Genomic DNA, 23,024 nt, shown 5'->3' on the forward strand with positions numbered 1-23,024 from the left:
GCTTCTCTATGTAAGGAATAGAGATCTGACCACCAGTTTCCTAAAATACATACCAACTGCTGGTGTTGCTTTTTAGAACTGAAGTAAATGTGTACATTGTGATTGGTATTTCCATGTGTTTACATCAGTGTTTGTAATTCAGTAAATAAATACTGTATTACTGGCTGAGCAGTGACACAGGGGCTGCACAGTTGTACATACAGGAATGTTTCTTTGTGTTCTTTTTTATGGTGTTTGAAGGAAAACAGCTTTGTAAAGGGCATAATAAAACCAAGGAGGTGGCAATGTCAGTGGCTAGCAGAATGTGATATGAAATTTGGCAACAGGCTGTGTGTGCTGGCTGCTGCTGCACGAGGGCAGGGCAGTGTGTTACAGACACTGTGTAAATATTATGAAAAACTCTTGTGTTGCAAGTCACATCTGTCTGTCTGTCTTCCTCAGCCTCCCCCAGCCTCACTCATTTGTCTCTGTGTATCTCTTAGTCTAGTGCAATATGCCTGCAGACAAATGTACCCTAAAGCTTTCCCCATTGGTGCTGCATAGCTTTGCAGAAAAACTACAGCCAGACAGATATGTACAATTAGCAAGCTGGCATAATTGCCTGCCCTGCACTTTTTGCTGGAGAGGTTATTCAGTGCTTCCCAGCTGAAAGCAGTCAGGATGTGAAGAGGCATTGGAAAGGGTCTCCAGAGAGGAGAAAGGGTCAGGAAAACCCATTTGAACCAAGAGGATGTGGAATAAGGCTTCTGGGGCAGGAGCGTGTGAGCTCCCAAGGTGCAGAGGGGAAAACAAGGAAGAAGCAACCAGCTGCTGAGGAATGACTTTGGTAATAGAACTGCTAATGACTCAAGGGAAAGGATGTTTCATCTAATGGGATTTCTGTCTGCTCTAGGAATGGGTGACAGCTACAGATATTAGAGTGACCCTCAACCGTCTGAACACATTTGGAGATGAAGTTTTCAATGACCCAAAAGTTCTCAAGTCTTACTACTATGCAATTTCTGATTTTGCTGTGGGTGGTAGGTGAGTAGACAATAAAACTCTGTGCTTACTAAAGTTTTTGGTTAGTTTTACTAGATTGCTTTAAAGATACTGATTGTATTCACATCATAACAATAGGCTCTGGTCTTTACTGACTGTCCTAAATCAAGAATGCATTAGAATGAATTTAGGTAATTTGCAAATATTGTGTATAAGCTTTTGTGGCTATAACTTCAGGGCTGGCAGAGATAATTTTTTTTCCTTGATTAGATGAAATATTAAGTGATTTGAGAAGGTAAATGGTAAAAAGAATGAACTAAAATGAAAAACAAAAGAAGGAAATCTTTTCTGCTGTGTGGTTTGTGCGGTTTTTAATGTGTTTTTAAATTATTCTCCCGTGTCTGTACTTGAATAACAGTAAGCAGAAAATCTCTGTGTCTCTACTTCACATATATTGAAGAAACTATCTCTTTGGAGGTCTGGAACATGGTATAACATGTTTGTGGTTGTCCATTCCTTTTGCCACAGTCTCTTGTAGAATGTTTTAACCTTTGGTAGTTGATGATAAAATGTTTTACTAAACAGAGATGAAACCACTGCAGGGTTTTGGCCTGCTTTCATACGGTGGTCCTGAGACAGGGATTTGGCCACATGTGGATTTGTATTGGCTGCACCACCAGTCTGGAGGTCCCTGGGTTTCTGTATTAGTCACCTTTGTGCTATTTAATTTCCTACTGATACCACAGTAGCCCACACCCAGTGAACATACTGTGTTCTGGGCTCTCACAGGAGAGAAGTTGTGGAAAATTTACTAACATAAATCCACCTAAATCTTTGCTTCTCCTACTCAGGTTAGTCTGAAGACTGCAAAGGAGTTAGTTAACTTTTCTTCCCTTTCTAAATGCCTACCTAGAGCAGGCTGCACCTCTTTGTTTCATAGAATGGTTTGGTTTGGAAGGGACCTTCAGAGATCATCCAGTCCCTATCGTGGGCAGGGACACCTTCCACTATCCCAGGTTGCTTCAAGCCCTGGCCAGCCTGGCCTTGGACACTTCTGGGATGGGACAGCCACAGTTTCCTTGGTCAACCTGTGCCAGTGTCTCACCACCCTCATTGATTCCTTATGTCCAATCTAAATTAAAATTTGAAAGATGTTTAAAATTACTACACCTTGTCCCATCACTACAGGCCCTGATAAATAGTTTCTCTTTGTCTTGTAAACCCCTTTTAGATATTAGAATGTCTCCATAAGATATCCATGAAGCTCCCTCATCTCCAGGCTGAACGACAGCAGTTTTGTTCCCGATTTTGTTGTAATCATTTACCTTCAAATTTCTCTCATCTCAGATTTTGAGAACTGGGCCCTGTTTTTTGGTGTTGCTTTGCGAATGACCTGGAGCCCTGGAGTTTTAATACCTGTTCCTTACCTCTCCCGAACCAGGTGCAAATGCAACGGGCACGCGAGTGAGTGTGTGAAGAATGAGCTTGGGAAGCTGGTCTGCAACTGCAAGCACAACACCTTCGGGGTGGACTGTGAAAAGTGCCTTCCTTTCTTCAACGACCGCCCGTGGAGGAGAGCGACCGCGGAGAGCGCCAACGAGTGCCTGCGTATGTGCGGCTGACAGGGGACAGCCTGGCTGGGGCTGGGCACCTGCCTCTGCTGGAGCCACAAGCTGGCCCTGCCTTCTTTTAACTTGTCTCAGTCACAGTTAGCCAGCATTAAGCACAGTTGGTGGGACTGTTGGTCATTCCACTCCTGCCCTGTGGGAGCTTTCTGGTAGATCCGTAGGAATGGGCATCTCCTTTCTGGAGAAGGATGGGAACCACCCATCTTTCCTAAAGAAAGAGGTGGCTTGCAGAAATATACAGGCTTGTACTTTTGAGACCCATGGCAAAAAAAATATGCTGGAGTATAATTGGCCTTTCAAAAGTTCTTCATTTAGCATCAGCTGATTTTTGTGTTTGGGTTATTGGTTTTTACAGTTACTTGTTGATTATTTAATCTAATTTCTGGACCGCAAATGCAGGTCTCTGTCCAGGTCTCAGACCACAGGTCCTGGTAGTTTACTTTACGGGGAAGCTTTTTCAGACAGAAAAGTTTTCTTCCTGTCTGACCTCTGTATGTCTAGATGGGTCCCAGCTGTCTTTGGCTTCCCTCAACGAGCTGGTGAAGTTGGGATGTCCTGCTGTCTAGGGATTTGCGATCCAGGGGAGAAGCTCTCATTGCAGCATGGAGTAACCTCATGTTACATTTTCATGCTTGTTTGGATGACAGGGATCAGTGGTGCTGTGTGGGAGGACAACATTTTGGCTGCAAGTGGCAGCCTGATGTCAAAAGAAGTGGTGGGGTAGAAGTGGTTTTCTTTTGGGCATTGATGAGAATGGTCTCAAGTTTGTTTCAGGTCTCGGAGCGGTTAAAAGCTCCTACCCCAACTCATCTACAGCTGAACTGTGCAGGGTTGGGTTTTGTGCTGTGGGGCCGGGCTGGTCACTGATAGTGCCCTGTCTTTGCAGCGTGCGACTGCAACGGGCGGTCCCAGGAGTGCTACTTTGACCCCGAGCTGTATCGCGCCACGGGCCACGGCGGCCACTGCACTGCCTGTGCCGGCAACACCGACGGGCCCCGCTGCGAGCGCTGCCGCGACAGCTTCTACCGCCTGGCCAGCGACGAGGGCTGTCTGCCCTGCAGCTGCAACCCAGTCGGTGAGCACTGCTGCAAGCACGGCCGCTTGCAAACTTCCGCACAGAACCCACCTCTGCTTTCGGTCATGCAGCTCATTGCAAACTCCGGGGTAGAAAGAGGGAGGGGTTGTTTAGATTTCTTTTCTTTTTCCATATAGGAAATGTTTATTGGGTTGTATTTTGGTTTAAGTTTTCCTTGGATCTAAATGGAGTTAGGGTGGCAGGGGCAGATGGGTCACCTCTGCAGCACTTAGTCCTTTGAATGTATTCTGAAATAGATTTTTTTTTTTCCACTGTGTATGTGTTACCCTGGATGCTCCCGGTACAAAAGAACTCATTTCAATTCTTAATAACCAAGATGATGTGAGTGGGTATTTCTGGAAGTTGTTCATGCTGTGAAATTGTAGTGAACTTTAGCTGCTGCATCAGTTTCTCCTACTGAGTATCCAAGCACTATAAATACAAACCAGTGAAACATTAAACACAAAAGGGGGTGGGGTGAGATAAAACAAAGCAAACTCAAAATATGTAATGAAACTCTTTAAAAATAAATGGAGACAGGGGTAATTCTGACAGGAGAATAAATCTTTTGTTGTGTAGAAACCACTTAACCTGTAAGGAGTGATCCTATAACTACACCAGCCCACAGCAAGTAAGGTGGAAGGAGGGAAAAGGGTAACACACAGTGAGATGTGATGTTTCAAAAGAGTAGCTGGCATAAGTCATTGCTTGCAGCAAGCCCTAAAAGCAGCCAGGGAGAGGTCTGCCAGGGTGCATCTCCTATCTAATTTTGTCAAGGAGTCATTCAGTTGTGACATTTTTGACCAATAAAGGCCCTTTTTTCTTCTGACTGCTTTCCTGGATCCTTTTGTTAGACCCTATTTTAAGAGGGATGTGGATTGGTGTGAGCTGAGATGGTTGAAAAGATGCAGGGAAGTGACTTATTGGGTCTTTAAGGACAGCTTCCAAAGGGTTTATAACTTAGCCATTAGCTTGTATGCAATGACGCACTGACACCCAGGGTGTATTTGAATCCCCTGGATATGTTTGGACTAGTATTTTTTGTCAAGTACTCTTTTTTCCTAAATAATCCTAAGTGGGACTGAAAAGGAGATTTGAACTTTGGCTGTATATGGTAAAGGTTTTGTGAGTTCTTCTGTCCCGTCCAGCCTAATCATCTTATAACTCTTCACTTTGCTATAATCTTCTGGTGTGGATTGAAGTGGAAACAAGCAACTATTTCTGTATATTAAAATATTTTTCTCCTGCTAGTTAACTCTTACAGTGCTGACAGCTCTGAGGCTGGCAGCTACATGGATGCTTGGGAGAAAGCATTTTGTCCACTATGGATTAAAGAACCCTGCTACTGCTTTTTGTGCAAGACTGCTTGAATGGAGCAGTACTGAGGAAGGCATCCTTCCAAAAATGAGGGTTTTGCTCATGAGTTTACTAGGATTCATAGTGGCACATGCAGCCTTGTTCCAAAGAGGCAGTTTAGTCTTTAAATGCAACTTAGGAATCAAGGAAGGAAATTGGAGTGTGAAAGGGAGAGGTCAGGGAAAGGAGAGATGCTGATTAGGGGGAGCACAAGGGATTCAGGGAATAAAATCTTGGAAATTACATATTGCAGAGTAAAACAGATGTGGAATTGGAGGCATGCAAATGTAGCACTGAGGATGAAGCAGAAGAAAGCAATTTGAAGTTAAAATTATATTTTATATATAGAAAGGTTGGTTAGTAGGAGTAAAAGGCTGAGTATAGTTTGGGAAGACTAGATAACAGTTCATCTGTCTAGAGCTGCCAGGGAAAGAATCCCTGTGAACTAGAGGCAGTCTTTAGGTAAGCTGTCGCTCATCGGCTTGAGGCTGTGCTTCCCGCTTTCTGCTTCCGTATTTCTTGGCCATTGTGTAAAGTTTGAGTAGCTGATGGAGCCATATGTGTGTGCTGAGGTACCTGTCCCTGCTGTCCCCACAGGCTCCCTCAGCACACAGTGTGACAGCTACGGCCAGTGCAGCTGCAAGCCCGGTGTGATGGGGGACAAGTGTGACCGGTGCCAGCCAGGGTTCCACTCCCTCTCCGAAGCTGGGTGCAGGTAAGGAGGATTGCAGCTCTCTAAAAGGAAAGCTAGGCTTTTTTAAAGCTTTCTCTATGTGGCTCTTACTGAACTAACCTCTCTCCTGACTCCCCCAGGCCCTGTTCTTGCAATGCTGCTGGCAGCACAGGGGAGTGCAACGTTGAGACAGGGCGGTGTGCGTGCAAGGACAATGTGGAAGGATTCCACTGTGAGAGGTGAGTTTTTCTTCCCATGGCTTTGTTTCAAGAATGAAAAACATTTGAGCAAGGACCTGGGGTTAAACATCAGGGAAATTAATTTTCTTTCTTTCGCATCTTCAGATGCAAACCTGGATTTTTCCATCTGGATTCCTCCAATCCAAGAGGCTGTACTCCCTGCTTCTGTTTTGGACACTCTTCAGTCTGCACCAGTGCTGTGGGCTACAGTATCTATAGCATCACCTCCAACTTTGAGTTTGGTAAAATTAAGCTTTCCTTTGTATCTCAGGTTCAGAAGCTATTAAAAGTAGCTCAAGTCAGAAGCTATTAAAAAACCCCAACTCCTTCCTTTCTGTGCAAGACCACAAACCTTGGGCAGGCAGGTCTAGGATCCCTCTTTTGGAAGTGCTGAAGCTACCTGGAGCTTCCATGTCTGCAGCTTGTTTGTTCAGATAGGGAGGCAGGAATTCACAGCCCTGGCCTCAGGCACACAGTTTTTGTACACCGTGCAGGTGCAAGTGGGAATTGCAAATAGAAACTTCTTCTGTCCTGAGAGGTGTGCTGACAAAGCAGAGTTTCCTCAGTTCTAGAACCAAGTCAAGATTTTGTGATTGAGAGGATCAAAATCACTTTAGATTCAGGGTTTAAACGGCTCTGAATAAAACGCAGTTGTGTTTCCAATGAGTCTGTAAGCCCAGGAAAAATCTGTTTCTTTCATGCAGTCAGTTTCATGTGTATGCATGTTTTCATGCTGCGTAGTCTGAAAAGAACATCTTTTTAATGAAAATTCCACTGGAGAACGGTTCATAGGAAGTCTGCAGCTCTCAACAAATCGTAGGGGCCTGCAGGTTTTTCTAGCTCTGCTTAAGCTCTTTAGAAAAGAAGGTTTTGGACAAGTAGTCGTCAAGAGGGTTCAGAGTTCAGAGGTTTCAAGTCAGCACTTGAGTCAGGGGCTTAAACTGTAAAGATGGTGTTTACTGTTTAAATTCTTCTGCACAGCTGCTTTCTGCAGCCTGTCAGTGCCTATGCAGGCACGTTAGATTAACTACGTGATGTGAGAAGTGTGTGCAAATCTGTGTCTTCCAAGGCTGTTCATTCTTGCCCATCTGATTCTTCAGGAGAGGATGAGTGGCGTGCTGAGCAGCGTGATGGCTCAGAAGTCTTGCTGCAGTGGAGTGCCGAGACCCAGGATATCTCTGTTATCTCAGACACCTACTTCCCCATGTACTTCGTTGCACCACGTAGGTCATTCTAAAGGCATGGCTTTCTGTGCTGCTTGTGCCCTTTGTGTTCTGTCCCCTAACTGTAAGGATTTCTTCCCCTTTCAGGCAAGTTCTTGGGCAACCAGGTTTTGAGTTACGGGCAAAACCTGACCTTCTCCTTCCATGTGGACAGGCGGGACACGCGCCTCTCTGCAGAGGACCTGGTGCTGGAGGGGGCTGGGCTGAGAGTGTCGGTGCCTCTCATTGCCCAGGGCAACTCCTACCCCAGTGAGAATGTGCAGACCTACACCTTCAGGTACAGTGGGAGCAGCTGTCACCTGGCCTGGGCTGCCTTTGGCCTCTGAGCTCTTGAGGAAACAGAGGTCATTAGGTTTAAACTTGTGTGGGTGATGTTGCAATAGCACAGCACTGTTGCAAAGGCAGTTTTTGAGAGGGTGCAGCTGTTAGCAGCTGAAAGCTGTGCTGATGATGCTTGCCTCTTCTCCCCAGGCTCCATGAGGCTGCAGATTACCCGTGGAGGCCTGCTCTTACAGCATTTGAATTCCAAAAGCTTCTCCACAACTTGACTTCCATCAAGATCCGTGGGACATACAGTGAGAGAAGTAAGTCGCTGAGCAGAACGTTGCAGAAGAGGGGGCAAACTCATTTGTTTAGTGCTTGGGTTGCTTCATTGTAGGGCCCAGCCATAAACAGCTGTGGCAGTTTATTTGGCAAAGCTTGTGCCAATGGCTTTTCACCTAGCTTTCCTGTGTAGCATCTTCTCCCAGGCCTCCTCAAGAGGATGTGGGAAAGAAAAGTGTTGTCTTTGAATGTCTGAAAGCTGAACACATACCAACTGCTGATTCCTTGCTCTAGACATGGGAATTTTTCTTTGTTTAATAGCCACTATCCTCCAATTGGTAAAAATACATAGTACAGAGTATTGAAGGAGGATGTAGGAAGTTTACAACACTTGGCTTTCGTTTTGCTACACTGGAAATGGTTACATCCCCCCTCTTTCTGGGTCTTGCCTTGACATGACAAATGGGAAGGACAAGGTCTAAAGTGCTGCCTGTGCAAGACCTGAGTGAAAGTTCCTCATGATGAAGATTTATAAAAATGGGCATGAATTAGAAGCAAAAGTAGGTCCTTAGGTATTGCTGTGTGGTGAAAAAAATTTGCAGAAAGATGCAAAGGATGAATTTGCATTTGGTAAAGGTGGGAGAACAGCAAATGTTTTCAGAGGGGTGGCCCATAATGAGGAATGTGGGGTTGTGAAATGGAGGGGAAGAAAGGTGGGGGAGCAAGCTATCCCTGAGCGCTGTAGCCACTGCTAATATGTAGGAGCTGAGGCTCTGCTCAGTGCACTGGAGCTGCTGCAGTGGTACAGACACAGTGGTATAAGTTAAAAGTCAGCTATGTTGTGTCTGAGCTCTGTTTTGCTCCAGGGAAGGGGCTGGGACTAGAGGAGGGAAGTGCTGAAATGCCAGAGGAAGGAATGGCTTGAGAGGAATAGTTGAAGAGTTTGTCCTGAGGCGTGGTTTGCAGATGGTGTATTAAGATTGCTGGAGACATGGTCTGTTTTGCCTTGAAAGCCAGGAATTGGTTTTGGTATTTGATTTGGAAATGGAACCATACACATGTGAAATATAACTTAATTTTAATTGGCTGTGCTCGCTCAGCTGCTGTTCTCAGATTCTCCTCTATATTGTCATTCTCATCTTTCCTACCCTGCATGTTCCCTTGGTGGGCTCTAGTGCATCTTTGCTCATCTCTCTAAAGCTTCCTGGAGCGTTTTGCATCTCGATTCATCTTACCAACTGCAAGCACCCCCTGTGTGCCCCTCGTACCGTTCAGCTGTGTTTGGGGGAGCGGTGATGATAGCCTTTGTGGTTACAAAGGGTTTGCCCCTTGGTGCTTTCTAGGTGCCGGTCACCTGGATGACGTCACCATCACGAGTGCTCGCCCCGGAGCCGGTGTGCCTGTGGCCTGGGTGGAGAGCTGCTCATGTCCAGTGGGATACGAGGGGCAGTTCTGTGAGCGCTGCACCGCTGGGTACCGCCGAGAGACCCCAAGCCTCGGGCCCTACAGCCCCTGCGTGCCCTGCACGTGCAACGGGCACAGCGAGACGTGTGATCCCGAGACGGGTAAGAGAGCAAACAGGAGCGGCAAGAGCGTGGTTCTTCTTTTCTGGATTGGACAGTGAAGCAAAACTCGCGTCCCTCTCTGTTGCAGGCGCGTGCAATTGCAGGGATAACACGGCGGGGACTCACTGTGAGAAGTGCAGCGATGGGTATTACGGCGATGCCACGGCCGGCACGGCCTCCGACTGCCAGCCCTGCCCGTGCCCAGGCACCTCGAGCTGCGCCATTGTGCCCCGCACCAAGGAGGTCGTGTGCACCAGCTGCCAGGCTGGCACTACAGGTGTGTTCCTACACAAAACATCTTCTTCTACATCCACATGCTTGTGGAAATGTGTCTCCTGCTAGTTCTTGTTCTCTGATCCACAGTGAGTAGCTCTGAAAGCTGCTGCCTCTTCTGGTTCAAATCCTTCTTCCTTCCTCAGCCCTATTTTCTGTCCTGTGTGAGGCTTGGGGCTTCACATGTTTTTCATGCCTATTTCTTGAGAACAAAAAGCTTTATCTGCAAAGACTGACCATTTCTGTGCTGTATAGGAGAGCCGTGCTGCCTTCCAGTAGAGCTCTGATGATGGCATGGTGTTGGGCAGAAAATAGATTTAAAAGAGCCAGGAAGGCAGGTCAGACTGAAATAAAATTAGAAGGTGCAGTTTGCCAGCCAGCGATGCACTACAGGATGCTTCCTAGGAAGAGCAGGAGGGCTGCAGTGACTCACGAATGCTGCCCAAAAAAACAGAAGATCAAACTAGTGCTCAGTAATTTTAAGGAGAAATATGTGAACAGATACTGATCTTTTTTTCTTAGCAATAAGCTGTGAAGTCTAAGCATGTAGCTGAGTTGTTAAGCAGAAACTTTTGTTCTGCCTGCAAGCAGCAAGGAAGCCCTAGGATGACTGGGAGCCTTCATGCTTCTCTGCTGATTTCATGCTTGGCATGACAGAGTCCAAAGTACAGAATACCTGTAAATTCTTGAGTGCTTAGGAAAGTCTCTGACCAGGCACATAAGCAGCTCATGGGGATTCCTGTGGGTTGCCACTGCATTGTGAACCAAAGCAGAGTCCAGGCCCCAGGTGCCCTTCAGCTCAGGTGTCTGTAGCATCTGATCTTTCTTGTAGCAATGTGATTGCAGAAGAGTTTCTCCTGTCTCATGCCACCTTTTTGGGATGTGAGGAAAAAGGGGGGTTGTTTGTGCAAGAACTGCCTAAGAAATGGAACTCATAATTGGCTGGGGAGGTCAGATCTGCAATAAGTGTAGGAAGCTGCTGAATCAAATACTTCAGTGGCTGCCTGTGGAGGTTTGGCAGGTCTCATTGGCAGAGGAGCTTCCTGGAGCAGCGATGCCACATGGAACTCTACCTCTTGGGATTCTTAAATTAACAACAACTTGCACCAAATAGGTTTGCCTTAAAGGGATAGGAGGGGAAGGAAGAACGGAAATAATTCATACTGCAAAGTTCCAGTGAAAAATCTGCTTGAATTTAGAGATGAGGAGGGATTTGTGTCTGGCCCCAACAGAAGGATGAAAGGGAAGAAGCTGAAGAGTTTACTTTTCAGAAGGGACTGCAAAGGGGATCCATGGGAGATGGCAGCAAAGAGCTTTCTGCTGCAGCACCCGTGTCTGTGTTGTGTCCCAGGCAAGAGGTGTGAGCTGTGTGATGATGCCTATTTCGGAGACCCGCTGGGCAGAAACGGTGCCGTGAGGCCCTGCCGCCTGTGCCAGTGCAACAACAACATCGACCCCAATGCTGTGGGCAACTGCGACCGCCAGACCGGCGAGTGCCTCAAGTGCATCTACAACACCGCCGGCTTCTACTGTGACCGCTGCAAGGATGGCTTCTTCGGGAACCCCCTGGCCCCTGACCCCGCTGACAAGTGCAGAGGTGAGGCTTGCTTCTTGTTGCATTTAAAAATGGTTTTGTCCCCAGGAGCTGCTGTCAGGCTGTCACTTGTGCCCATCAGCAGCAATGTGTGGCTTTACCCTGATTTGGTGGTTTGAGCTTGCGAAAGTCCTTGTGTTTGTGGGCACTTAGTGCTATCAAAGCAAAAGCATTGTGTGATGCAGGGGCTGGGTGGCCATGTGCTTTGGATTCAGGCCCATTAGGCTAAGTACCAATACCACAAGGGATTTCTAACTTCGTGCATGTTTCTCCATACCTTTTTATTTTTGCAGCTTGTCACTGCAATCCCTACGGCACAGTGAATCAGCAGACGATCTGCAATCAAGTGACTGGGCAGTGTGAGTGCTTGTCTCACGTCACTGGGAGGGACTGCAGTGCCTGTGAGCCTGGATTCTTCAACCTCCAGAGTGGACGTGGCTGTGAGAGGTGAGGTTTGGCTTGGCTTGGGGCAGAGACTCCGGTTCTGGAGGGTCTGTGCTTACATTGTGCAGGAATGTGATGTTTGTCACAAGTAACAGGTGTGCCTCTGCCGCTCTGGGTGGGGAAGAGCAGTGGTCAAGGAGCAGCTACTGAGGCTGTACAAAAAGCCTGACTTATAAATAGCTTTATAAAGAGCTCTAAATCTTAAATAGAAAACTGCCACATGACTTCATGATTGTAGCAGGGGCTCTTGGGTTCTTTTTTTAGTGCGGGCAGCAAGTGACCTTGCATAGTTCAAAAGCTCCATGCCTCGCCTGCTGCATCTTCACAGCAAGAAAAGTGGCTTTTGGCAAATGCAAATGTTGAGCTGTGCACTTCAGGGGGGCACTTGGCCCCGCATGTCCCTTCTGTGTCACATCTGACGTGTGCCTGCCTCCCCCAGGTGCAACTGCCACGCGCTGGGCTCCACCAGCGGGCAGTGTGACATCCGGACGGGGCAGTGCGAGTGCCAGCCAGGCGTCACCGGCCAGCACTGTGACAGATGTGAGGGCAACCACTTCGGCTTTGGCTCTGAAGGCTGTAAACGTAAGTCTGAGGGGCCAGAGCGAGGCAGATGGGAAGGATGTTGCACACCCAGCCCTGCCTTTGCTTTCCTTCTGCCTCTGGGAAGCTATTTTGTCACCTCGCTCCTCATCACAGCAGAAGTTGGCACTTTTATGTCCACACTGTTCTTGACAAAAATTTGTTTTCTGTACTACAGCTTATCCCCGTCTTCTTTTGTTACCTTTTTCTTGTCCTACTTACTAGATATCCAACTTTGTAAATATCTACTTCTCCTTGGTGTAAATGTATTCTCTGCATCTTGGCCTCCAGCAGCCCTGTTTCCTTATGTGTCCCTGCACAGTTACTCTGCAGGTGGCCTCAGTATCCAGGTTCTGCCTTGAGGAGCAGCTGATCTTGTAAACATGATTGCAAAGCAGGTTGATCCAAACTTTCCTCATTGATATCCCTGCCTGTAAAGAGCAGCAAAACTACAACCAGCAGTTGTTTACAATGCAGTGGGGTAGAATGATGCTTTGTGTGAGAGGTAATAGCAACACTGAACACACACAGTGAATGTTGGATCCTGCTTGTGAGTAGAAGCACTGTGATCACTGGGAAGTCCAGCTGTGGGTTTGTGCCCCATAGCTCTTGCAGGTTTTTTTAGGGTATTAAGCCTTTCCTCTCATCCTGTGGGTGTTAGGGTATTTCTGCCTCTTCTGCAGTCTGACTGAGGTTTAACTCCCCTGCAGCCTGCGACTGTGATCCTGAGGGCTCGCGGTCCCTGCAGTGCCGGGAGAACGGTCACTGTGAGTGCAAGGAAGGCTTCGTGGGGAGCCGCTGCAACCAGTGTGAGGAGAATTATTTCTACAACCGCTCGTGGCCAGGCTGCCAGGAGTGTCCAGCCTGTTACAGACTAGTGAAAGATAAGGTAAGGCCACAGACACTGACTGCTGTTGGTACCGCTGGAGATGGTGGCACGTGTCCACTTGTGCAGCGTTCCGGCCCATGACTGTTGGTGGTTGCTGAAAGCAGAGTGGCTCAAGGTGCTTTGCTGTGTCACAGGTGTGCTCTGTCCCTCTTATATAGGTGGCAGAGCAACGTCAAAGGCTGCAGGAGTTGGAAAATCTTATAGCAAATCTGGGTACCAGAGAAGAAACTGTAACTGATGAAGCCTTCGAAGAGCGGTTGAAGCAGGCAGAAAGAGAAGTTACGGAGCTGCTCCATGAAGCACAAAAGAGCAAAGGTGAGTTGACCTGATCAGACATGGACCAACTAAATGAGTTCTTTGGAGACAGCATGTTTTATTTCAAGCCAGTTCTGTGCTCCAGGATTGACAGCAATTTAAGGCAGCACTGAGTCAGTGAATGTTATTATCATAACAACAGTGGCTGTGCTTTATCCATGCTGTTTGACAGTGGTCTTCGTTGTACATGGAAGTAAAGATCTGCCTCTAGCTCTGTATGGATGGAAGTGTTTTATGTGTTACCCTCTTTTGATGCAAAGGAGGGTTTTATTTCTAACACAAGCAGAAAACTTTGAAGTATACTTATTATGCTTTAAATTTGCTCCAACATCTTGGATCAAGTAGTTCTTGTTCTGATCATCAGCAATCAGAACGAAGGCTTCAAAATTCTGATGGCAAACTTAATTATCCCACCATAAAGTGTAGAATATTCTGAAGAATGCTGTTTTTCCTGTTAAACTCTGTTTCAAGTTGATTCTTGTGTTGTCGCCACTACCATGGGATGTCTGTGAGCAGGATGTTTGTCATGCTTGTGACAGTGGTTTGTCCTTAGGGTCTCTTTAATATATAAGATGATGTGTGTTTTGGAAAAGAGAGCCCTGAAGAAGACTATTGACTTTGCAGTAAAAGATGTTCCCCTGGGAGCTGGTTCCGTGATTTCAGACCATTTTGGGAAAATTTGTCCCCTTTGTGTGAAGCTGGGAAAAAGCTAACACGCATCCAATGCTGGCATTTGCTTGGGAAGATTCCTGCCAGTGAGAATGGTTGCTTAAGCTTTTCTCAGCTTTAGCTGAGGTAGATTTATACTGCCTGCTTGGCATCCATGCCTAGATGATAGTACCACATAAGGGGGTAGCAGGGTGGGGATTGGAGAAAGATGAGGGAATGGATTTGTTTTTGTGGTGGAATTTTTGATCGGTCTTTCTGTCTTGGAATCATAGAATCATTTATTTGGAAAGACCCTTAAGATCAAGTCCAACTGTTCCCTGCCCCCCAGCACTGCCAAGGCCACCACTAACCCATGTTCCCAATTGCCACATCCACCCAGCTTTTAAATCCCTCCAGGGATGGTGATTCCAGCATTTCCGTGGACAGCCCTTTAAATGAAGAAATTTTTCTTGCTATCCAACCAAAACCTCCCCAGGCACAGCTTGAAGCTGTTTCCTCTCATCCTGTCCCTGTTCCTTGGAAGCAGAGTCCGACCCCCCTGGGTGCACCCTCCTGTCAGGAGTTGTGGATAGACAGAAGGTCTCCCCTGGGCCTCCTTTTCTCCAGGCTGAGCCCCTTTCCAGCTCCTTCAGCTGCTCCTCGTGAAATTTGTACTCCAAACCCTTCCCCAGCTCCAGGTTCTTCTCTTACTAAGAGGGCAAAGTAAATGCAAGAAAAACTACCCTTGCAAAAATCTTTGCACACCTAAAGAAGTTATTTCTGTTTTTCTGTGGTAGTATGTTTTTGAAATGTGTCAAAACATTCATGTTCAACCAATACATCAATTTGACCAATCTTAATTTTGAAGTTCTGTGGGCTTCTTCTTGCACTTTAATTCTTGATAACACTCTCAGCTTTTCAGAAATAACTGCCTTGGTTGTGAGGCACATACCTGTACTGTGATGCCTCCATTATTAAGATGCTGTTGTGGGGAGTTACCTGATGGTCCGAAAATTTGGTGAAGTGTGGGTGCCTTTCAAGTCCTGCATATGTGAGAATCAAGGCTTTATCCTGCCAGCTTTTGTCAGCCCTTTGGTTTGGGGAGAGTTTGGAGTAGGTTTGCTATTCCACACAGCTCCTGGCTGCTCCATATGGAGCTCCTTAGGTCTTTCTTCGGAGTATCCATTGTTCCCTGACTGTGGAAAAATGTACATCTGCACTATTCGTTCATCTCTGCTTAATTTCTAGGAGATAAGCTAAAGAGAATTCACAAAACAGACATTTTGTACCTATTGAGGAGCAGCTCTGTTGTCATTTTAAGTCAATGAGAGAGTTGACCTAAAATTGTTAGTTATTTTAAGTAAAATATTGATGATTCTGAACACAAAATCACCCATCAGAGTCAGTTCCAACACCCAGCGGGATTGTCTTATTAGCAGTTAATGGCTTTTCATTTTTCTGTTTGGTGCACATTCTGATTATGGCTTTGATCTCAAGCTAAGTGACTTGTGAAATGCCTTTGCCCGCTTCCCTTCCAGTAGGGGATTAACCTACCAACATGGTGCCTGCCGTGGTAAGCTGCTGCTCCAGCCTCTCTTCCTGCTCTAATTAATTTTGCTTCCTCTCTTTTTTGTCCTGTGTTTCAGACGTAGATCAGGGACTCATGGATCGTCTCAAAGACATCAACAGCACCTTAGTGAGTCAGCTCAACAGGCTGAGGAACATCCAGGGCACAGTGCAGGACACGGAGAACCTGGCGGAGCAGGCCCGGGTGCGGGTGGAGGACACTGAGGACCTGATCAGCATGGCTTCTGATATGCTGGAGAAGGCCAGGATGGCAGCTGACAACGTGGTGAGTGTGCTGCTGAGATCCCACACAGCTGCGAGAGGCTGAGGGCCTTTCCTTCTGTGCCTCTGGTGTGCTTCTCCACTTGCTCTCTCCCTCAAACAGCAAATTTGCATCAAGATCATGGGAAATCAATGAAGTTCACCACTGTCAGTCACAGATAGTATCTTAGCCCAAACCAATGCAAAAGTCTAAAATAAATATTAGCACAGTTGTTTTTCAAGGGATAACCAGTGGTGGAAACTGCATGGACTTAAGAAAAACATACAGAGAAGTGGGAAGTAGGTTAGACACATCTCTAAGCATTAAGATAATGACAATAAATATTTAAAGCAAATACGAATAAAAGATGAAAAAAGAGCTTTAAATGTTTTTTTTCCTTTCTTTTTCTTTTCCAGTCCATTACACCTCCAGAGCAAAGCGGGGACCCCAACAACATGACTCTGTTGGCAGAAGAGGCCCGTAAGCTGGCAGAAAGGTAGGCTGTGGCAAGACACACTCATCGTGGCCTATGTTAGGGCCCTGCTCTTCTCTACAAGGGGGAAGTAGAATTTCATTTGCAGGCTAGGAAACACACACCCTTTGCTGCTTAAGGGACTGGTGCTGTGGGATGATGGCTGTGTAGCACTGAGGGCAAACATTCTCATGTGGATGACAGATGTGGCAACCATCTTCCATTACAAATGTTTCAGCATCTCCCATACGTACATCTGGGGGAAGGAAAGAAGGAGAAGTAAGAGAGAATATAATCAAGAACTAAGGATAAAAACTATTGACTGACAAATCTAATGGCATTATTTTTCTTTGCCATCAGGCATAAAAAGGAAGCTGATGAGATTGTTCGCACAGCCAAGGCTGCAAATGATACTTCCACGGAAGCGTATCAACTGCTGCTGAAGACACTGGCTGGAGAAAACCAAACTGCAATTGATATTGATGAGCTCAACCAGAAGTGAGTCAGTAACAGAAAATTGTATTTATTTCCTGACTTTAGAGCAGTGCTTAAAGCTAAGACAGCCCCCTGTATGCTTTGGATTTTGTGGGAGGTGATTTTTGATTTCTTAGCCTCTCCACTCTCTTACTAAAGTTCAGTTCTACAAAAAATACTGTTACATAACTGGATCCTTGGGAATTTTTTAGGTACAATCAAGCAAGGAATATTTCTCGAGACCTGGAGAAACAGGCCAACAAGGTGCTTGCGGAGGCAGAGGAAGCTGGAAACAGAGCCCTGCAGATATATGCTAATCTCACCAGCCTGCCTACTGTGGATTCCACGGGGCTAGAGGTACATGTGGGCACCATCGTGTGCAGTATTTCCTGAAGATTGCTAGCTTGCTGGCATACCTTTCATGTGCTCTGCTAATGTTCTCTGCATAAGAACGCTCTGTGGGTTTTTTGTCCATCTGGGCTTAATCCAGCTTTTATGCAATTGCAACATTTATGCAGGAGATGTAAATGCAGAAAACTACCTACATAAACCCCACCTCCCCCGTTTCTGAAGGACACAAATCTGAGTGAAATGTTTGCCAGACGTCTTGGCTTGAATGTAGAAGTGGAAAAATTTACCACCTGTTCAGGAATTCTTTAACATTCAGGAATCTGTGTGTGATTTCCACCTGCAGAATAAAGCAAATAAGATCAAGAAGGAAGCAGAGGAGCTGGATCAACTAATTGCCAGGAAGCTAAAGGATTATGAGGACTTGAGAGAAGATATGAAAGGAAAGGAGCTAGAAGTAAAGAACCTCTTGGAGAAAGGGAAGACAGAGCAACAGGTCAGTTCCACTTTGTGCAGGCTTTTGTTCCATGGGGAAAAAAAACCAAGGAAGACAAGTAACTGGCCAGATGCAAATGATTTTGTCTTAGTCTTAGCGTTATTTATTGATTATAAGAATGCTGAAGAGTGGCCCCAAAAAGGAGATGCAGAAAGAGGTTAAAAGCAATGGCTTTGAGGCTGTGTGGGGAAAATAGGAGATATTTGACAGATGTGGTGTCAACTTTGTACTCAGAACGGTATTCCCTAAGTACATACACTCATCTGGTCTCGGAGGAAGCATGGCTGTTCTGGATGGCCTCTTTGAGGCTTAACAGTGCTTTTTCATGCACGTACACAATTGTCCTTCAGAAAGTGGGAGTACATTGACACATGTCATGTCTCCTCAGACTGCAGACCAGCTCTTGGCTCGAGCAGATGCAGCAAAAGCCCTGGCTGAAGAAGCTGCTCGGAAGAGCAGTGGCACACTACAGGAGGCCAATACCATTCTCAGGAACCTGAAAGGTAAAGAGGAAGCACTTGGCATGAATCCTTTAATTGCAGTGTGACAAGTCACTTGGCTGTAGGATATTCTGGTTAAAGAGGCCCTACTATTGCTTTTATCTGAGTGTTGGGTGTGTTCTTTTGGCTTGTTTTTCTTTAAAGAAAAAGTATAAGCGTTTTCAGGGACCGGAAATTTCCTTTTAACTTTCTTATTTAGCATCAGAAGATGTGCAATAGGGAGAGCTGATCCCAGTTTGCTCTTCATCCCTCCAGTGTCAGGGCAGCAAAGCCTTGGGTAGCTTGGTCAAAGGAGCATCCCAAGGCTCTTCTGGAACTTGTGGTAAGGATGTGCTTTGCCCCCCTTAGACTTTGACAGGCGGGTGAACGATAACAAGACGGCGGCCGAGGAGGCACTGAAGAAGATCCCTGCCATCAGCCGGACCATTGCAGAGGCCAACAACAAGACTCACCAGGCAGAGCTGGCACTGGGCAACGCTGCTGCTGATGCCCGTGAGGCCAAGGCCAGAGCAGATGATGCTGAGAAGATTGCCAGCTCTGTTCAGAAGGTGGGTCTGCTGCAGCTCACCCCTGCTGAGATCCTGCTGTGTGATTGCATGATCTCCTGTTTCAGTGGTTCCTGGTGAGCCCCGTGTGCTCTCTGCTGTATTCCCCACTGCAAATGCAAAATATGGCAAGATAGGAAATCAGTGCATTTTGATGAGAAGGATTGAAGGAAGTTCTGCACCTTCACCACCTTTTTCCATCCTCTCCCACCTGTTGGCTGCAGAGTGCTGCTGCTACCAGAGCCGAAGCCGACAAGACCTTTGCTGATGTGACAGGACTGGCCAGGGAAGTGGATGACATGATGAAGCAGCTGCAGGATGCAGAAAAGGAGCTGAAGCGGAAGCAGGCTGATGCTGAGCAGGATATGAAGATGGCAAATGAGGTAAGCACTGCTGGCAGGTGACAGCAGTGGCTAGGAGCTGCCTTCTCCCTGCTGTCCTGGCAATGAGGCTTTCCTCTTGCAAAGACAGTGCTGGGTCCAGCCAGTATTCTGACTCTTTCAAGCTTTAAGTGGGACTGAAAAGAAGACAAGTTCTGGTGTGTTAGCATAGGCTCCCTGCTGGAATTTGAGAGCTGCTTTTCCTTTTATTATAGCTAAAACCTGACTGTATAGCCCTATTGATTCCATCCTGCCCTTTACTGCAAAATCCTGCTCAGTTTTCAGGGCTCCCCATCCTGAAATACTCAGAAAACTGATTACTTGAAGATTGTCAGTCTTCTCCCCAGCCCTGTGATAAAGATCTTTGTGCAGGATTATTGTCCTGGGGTGAGAAGGCAGTGATGTGGTGACTAAGTGCAGAAGAGAAGCAACAGTTTTGTAATCCCTACACCTTTTTTGTGTTTTCATTTTTTTTATATCCTACAGGCCTCACAGGCTGCCCAGGAGGCAGAAGACAATGCAAGAAAAGCTAAGAACTCTGTGAACAGCCTGCTCACTGTCATTAATGACCTGTTGGATCAGCTAGGTAGGACTGTCTTTAACTCTATGCCTTTGAGTGTTTTCCTGATGTGTGCTGGCTTTCCTGCCAATGTTGTTTGAGGAACCAGATGGATCTGTTATCTCTTGAAATAGGATTTGTGTGGTTTTGGCAAGGACTTTGTTTTTTTTTTTTTTCTGGAGTAGCCTCAGAGCTTGTTCAGCAATGCTCTGTGTTGGTTTTCAGCAAACTGAAGACTTCTTGAAGCAGTGGAGATGTCTCCCATATGGTTGGTCCTGTTTCAGAAGCTAGAGATGGCCTGATGGAGGTCTGCTGTGGGCTCAGCTGTGTGAGCATCCACGGTGTCAAAGGGGTTTTAATGCACTTCCCTGTTTGCTTCTGGCTTTTCAGGGCAACTGGAGACAGTGGACTTGAACAAACTGAATGAAATTGAAGGTACCCTGAACAGTGCCAAAGACCAGATGAAAGATAGTGACCTGGACCAGAAAGTGTCTTTCCTTGAGAGAGAAGCCAAGAAGCAAGATGATGCAATACAGGCCTACAACAGGGACATTGAAGAGATCCTGAAGGACATTAGCAACCTGGAAGACATCAGGAAGACTTTGCCATCTGGCTGTTTCAACACCCCGTCCATTGAGAAACCCTAAGGGTGTGCTGGGGGTGGGGGGAATCGCCCTGGTGAGTGGTGGTTCAGCCATGGAGTGCCTTAACACACATTACCTTCTCCAAATCCCCAGCTCTTCGCTGCTCGCAGCCACTGTTTCCTTTCAAATCAGGATAAGTTGAAAGTTTTTTTCTTTTTTTTTTTTTTTTTTTTTTTTTTTTTTTTGTTGGTTTGTTTTTTTTTTTTTCCTTGGTTTTTTGTTTTGTTTTGTTTGGGTTTTTTTGTAGGGTGTTTTTTTAATTTGTTTGTTTGGGGTTTTATTGAGAAGCAAATTAAATATCCGTCTTCGGGCATCAAAGGGTTTTTTTTATATAGATTGTTTTCCTGAGCACTCCACATTTGCCCCTTCCTCAGACACAGTTTCCCTTTGATTAATGCAAGGATGAGAGATGCTCTGGACTCTTTATACTGTGGTTCAGAAATAACCATGTGAGCTGTATACAGCAAGGCAAAACTAACACAACTTTCTCTCCTGTCTTCTCCCTTTGACTGTAAAATCCTCAGTCCTGGAGCTCTTTGTCCCTATGAAGGAAGGGGATGGCTACCAAAGTATTACTGTAATGGCCAGTATAGCTGCACTCAATTCAGATCCTTCTTCCCAACTTCTAACCCTGTGAATTTTTTTTTTCATCATTACATAGTGGCCAATACAACAGTGTTGGTAGCCTTTGGCAAAATAGCTGAAGCCTCTTTCTGAAATGCTTTCTGTGAGGATGCATTGCTATGAGAAAAAGGTGGCCTCTGATTAGGGCTCTGGGAAGATGGGATACTGCTGGAGTGGTGACTCTTGCCAGCCCCACTTCTGGTCTGTAGAGAAGATTTGGGTCTGATCTGAAAGCTGCTACCTGCTGGCTAGTCCAGACTGCCAGAGTGTGGAAGCCACGAGCTGCATTCCCATCTGTTGCTACTGAATTTCCAGAGGATCTGGTTTTCTGGGCTTGGAATGTCAGACTGACAAATGAGTTTGTTGAAGCAGGATGAGTCTTGCTGAAGAGGAGAGCTGCCATCCAGAGAGTTCTGACAGCTGCGCTGACCTCCATGCTGAATGTCTTTGGGTGGGGAAGGAAGGGGGCACATCAGTGGAAATGGAAAGGTCTTTTTTATTTCCCATCTTTTTCCTGAGGGAGGACAGTGGGATTTTTCTCTCTCCTGCCATTGCTCTGGCATTTTGCCTGTTTTAAAGCTGGGAGGAAGAGCTGGAATTTCCTGGTGCCCTCCTTTCTTTTTGCCTCCAGATCTCCCAGTCACTGTAAAGCTGCCACAGCACAGGGACCTCAGGCCAGGCTCAGGTGGCAGCTCTGCCTTTTACACCACTCCCACGGCTTCCCTGCAAGCTCCCTCCCCAGGCAGTGCTCGCTGGTGCTGGGTGGGAGTGGCGGGGAGCCCCTCGCTCCCAGACAAGAGCATCCTCTGCAGCTTCCTCCTTGCCTCCAGCCTGGCATCCCTCCCCCCTTCCCCTGAGATCCAGTATATATCTATCCTGAAACACTATGCAACTTTGTACGTTTGCGTAGCGGGGAAGAAATTATTATCTGACACACACTGGTGCTATTAATTATTTCAAATTTATGTTTTTTGTGTGAATGTGATTATTTTTTTTTCCATTTTTTTATCATGATTATAGTGTGAGGAAGTCTCTCGTATGTGTGTATGTGTGTGTAAATATACTCAGCCAGATTTCCAGAGTGGCACAGCCTGGCCTCCTCTATGTGCTTTCCCCTGTAGCCATTGGGGCAGGTGCACCATGTATTGCTTCTCTCTGTATCATTCCCTTAAAACTTGGGATTTCTCCTAGCTGGGCTCCTGCTTGTTTCCCTCTACTGTATCCCCAGCACCCATCCATAACCACTTTGCCTGTCGGGTGGATGCTTTCCAGCCCTGTCTCCAAAGCCAGCCCTGCTCCACATGGTGCCTGCAGCACCCAGTTCTGTGTCCCTTGTCCCCTGGGATGCTGTGCCAGGAGTGGAGCAGGGGCTGTGGCTTTGAGCTGTGAGGAGCTGTAGCGCTGTTGGGAGATGGGAGCAGCGCTGAGGCGGTCAGAGAGCTGCATTTGGGGGCATCTTGATACCACTGTGCAAGGCAGGAGGCTTGGTGCAGACAGTGCTGCTGGGCAGGGGGTGTTCCCAGCAAACCCTGCATGGCTCTTGTATCCCTTCTTTTAATGATTGTGGGATTTCCCTCCTGCCTGGAAACACCTCTGGAGGAGAGCTCCCTGTGCCTGCACACACAGGGACATTGGGTCGCTCTGGGAAGATAGCTGTAACCACATCACCTCTGCCAAGGCTGTGAGAAGAGCAGATGTGTGCATGCCCTGGCTAACCTCAGGCCTAAGGTTTCCTGCTCTCTTGTGTTTTTGTTTTTTTTTTTTTTTTTCTTAAGCCGTTTTTAACAGAATTTTATTTTTAAATAAAAAAAAAATCTTTATAAGCGATCTGTTAATCAGTACTGCATTACAGCCATTATTCATTGTATAAGTCCAGTTATTTCTTTACATAATGTGATGATGTGACAGCTGCTGGTGGAGTGCTGGGTGTCATGGGTGACACGTGACATCCCTTCATCACCTTATTCTTGACTCTGGCCCTCTCAATATGTGCCTTCACTCCAGCTTTTTTTTGCCTTAATCTGTGGTCTTGCTGTCTGGGGCGGTGAACAAAATGCAACACTTGCAGTTTTTATGTATAAAACAGTATTTCTTATTTATAATAAAGTCTGAATATTTGTAACCCCTTA

The 23,024-nt window shown here is 46.5% G+C and overlaps 1 protein-coding gene across 1 annotated transcript in view; it reads left to right on the forward strand.

The window, feature by feature from the left end:
• Positions 1-23,024, forward strand: part of LAMC1 (laminin subunit gamma 1) — a 67,090-nt gene extending 44,066 nt beyond the window's left edge. The window contains exons 3-28 of the mRNA XM_053949943.1: positions 893-1,023; positions 2,423-2,589; positions 3,496-3,684; positions 5,638-5,755; positions 5,854-5,952; positions 6,058-6,194; positions 7,053-7,175; positions 7,263-7,452; positions 7,647-7,759; positions 9,062-9,283; positions 9,372-9,560; positions 10,908-11,153; positions 11,444-11,597; positions 12,034-12,176; positions 12,884-13,062; positions 13,221-13,377; positions 15,672-15,877; positions 16,270-16,349; positions 16,686-16,823; positions 17,012-17,156; positions 17,494-17,643; positions 18,032-18,146; positions 18,492-18,691; positions 18,913-19,071; positions 19,555-19,654; positions 20,018-23,024. Of these exons, the coding sequence (XP_053805918.1) occupies positions 893-1,023; positions 2,423-2,589; positions 3,496-3,684; positions 5,638-5,755; positions 5,854-5,952; positions 6,058-6,194; positions 7,053-7,175; positions 7,263-7,452; positions 7,647-7,759; positions 9,062-9,283; positions 9,372-9,560; positions 10,908-11,153; positions 11,444-11,597; positions 12,034-12,176; positions 12,884-13,062; positions 13,221-13,377; positions 15,672-15,877; positions 16,270-16,349; positions 16,686-16,823; positions 17,012-17,156; positions 17,494-17,643; positions 18,032-18,146; positions 18,492-18,691; positions 18,913-19,071; positions 19,555-19,654; positions 20,018-20,274 (4,107 nt within the window). The 3' untranslated portion in view covers positions 20,275-23,024. The remainder of the gene's footprint in view (positions 1-892; positions 1,024-2,422; positions 2,590-3,495; positions 3,685-5,637; positions 5,756-5,853; positions 5,953-6,057; positions 6,195-7,052; positions 7,176-7,262; positions 7,453-7,646; positions 7,760-9,061; positions 9,284-9,371; positions 9,561-10,907; positions 11,154-11,443; positions 11,598-12,033; positions 12,177-12,883; positions 13,063-13,220; positions 13,378-15,671; positions 15,878-16,269; positions 16,350-16,685; positions 16,824-17,011; positions 17,157-17,493; positions 17,644-18,031; positions 18,147-18,491; positions 18,692-18,912; positions 19,072-19,554; positions 19,655-20,017) is intronic.

This window comes from Vidua chalybeata, chromosome 9 (genome assembly GCF_026979565.1).
Source record: "Vidua chalybeata isolate OUT-0048 chromosome 9, bVidCha1 merged haplotype, whole genome shotgun sequence".
Lineage (NCBI taxonomy): Eukaryota > Metazoa > Chordata > Aves > Passeriformes > Viduidae > Vidua > Vidua chalybeata.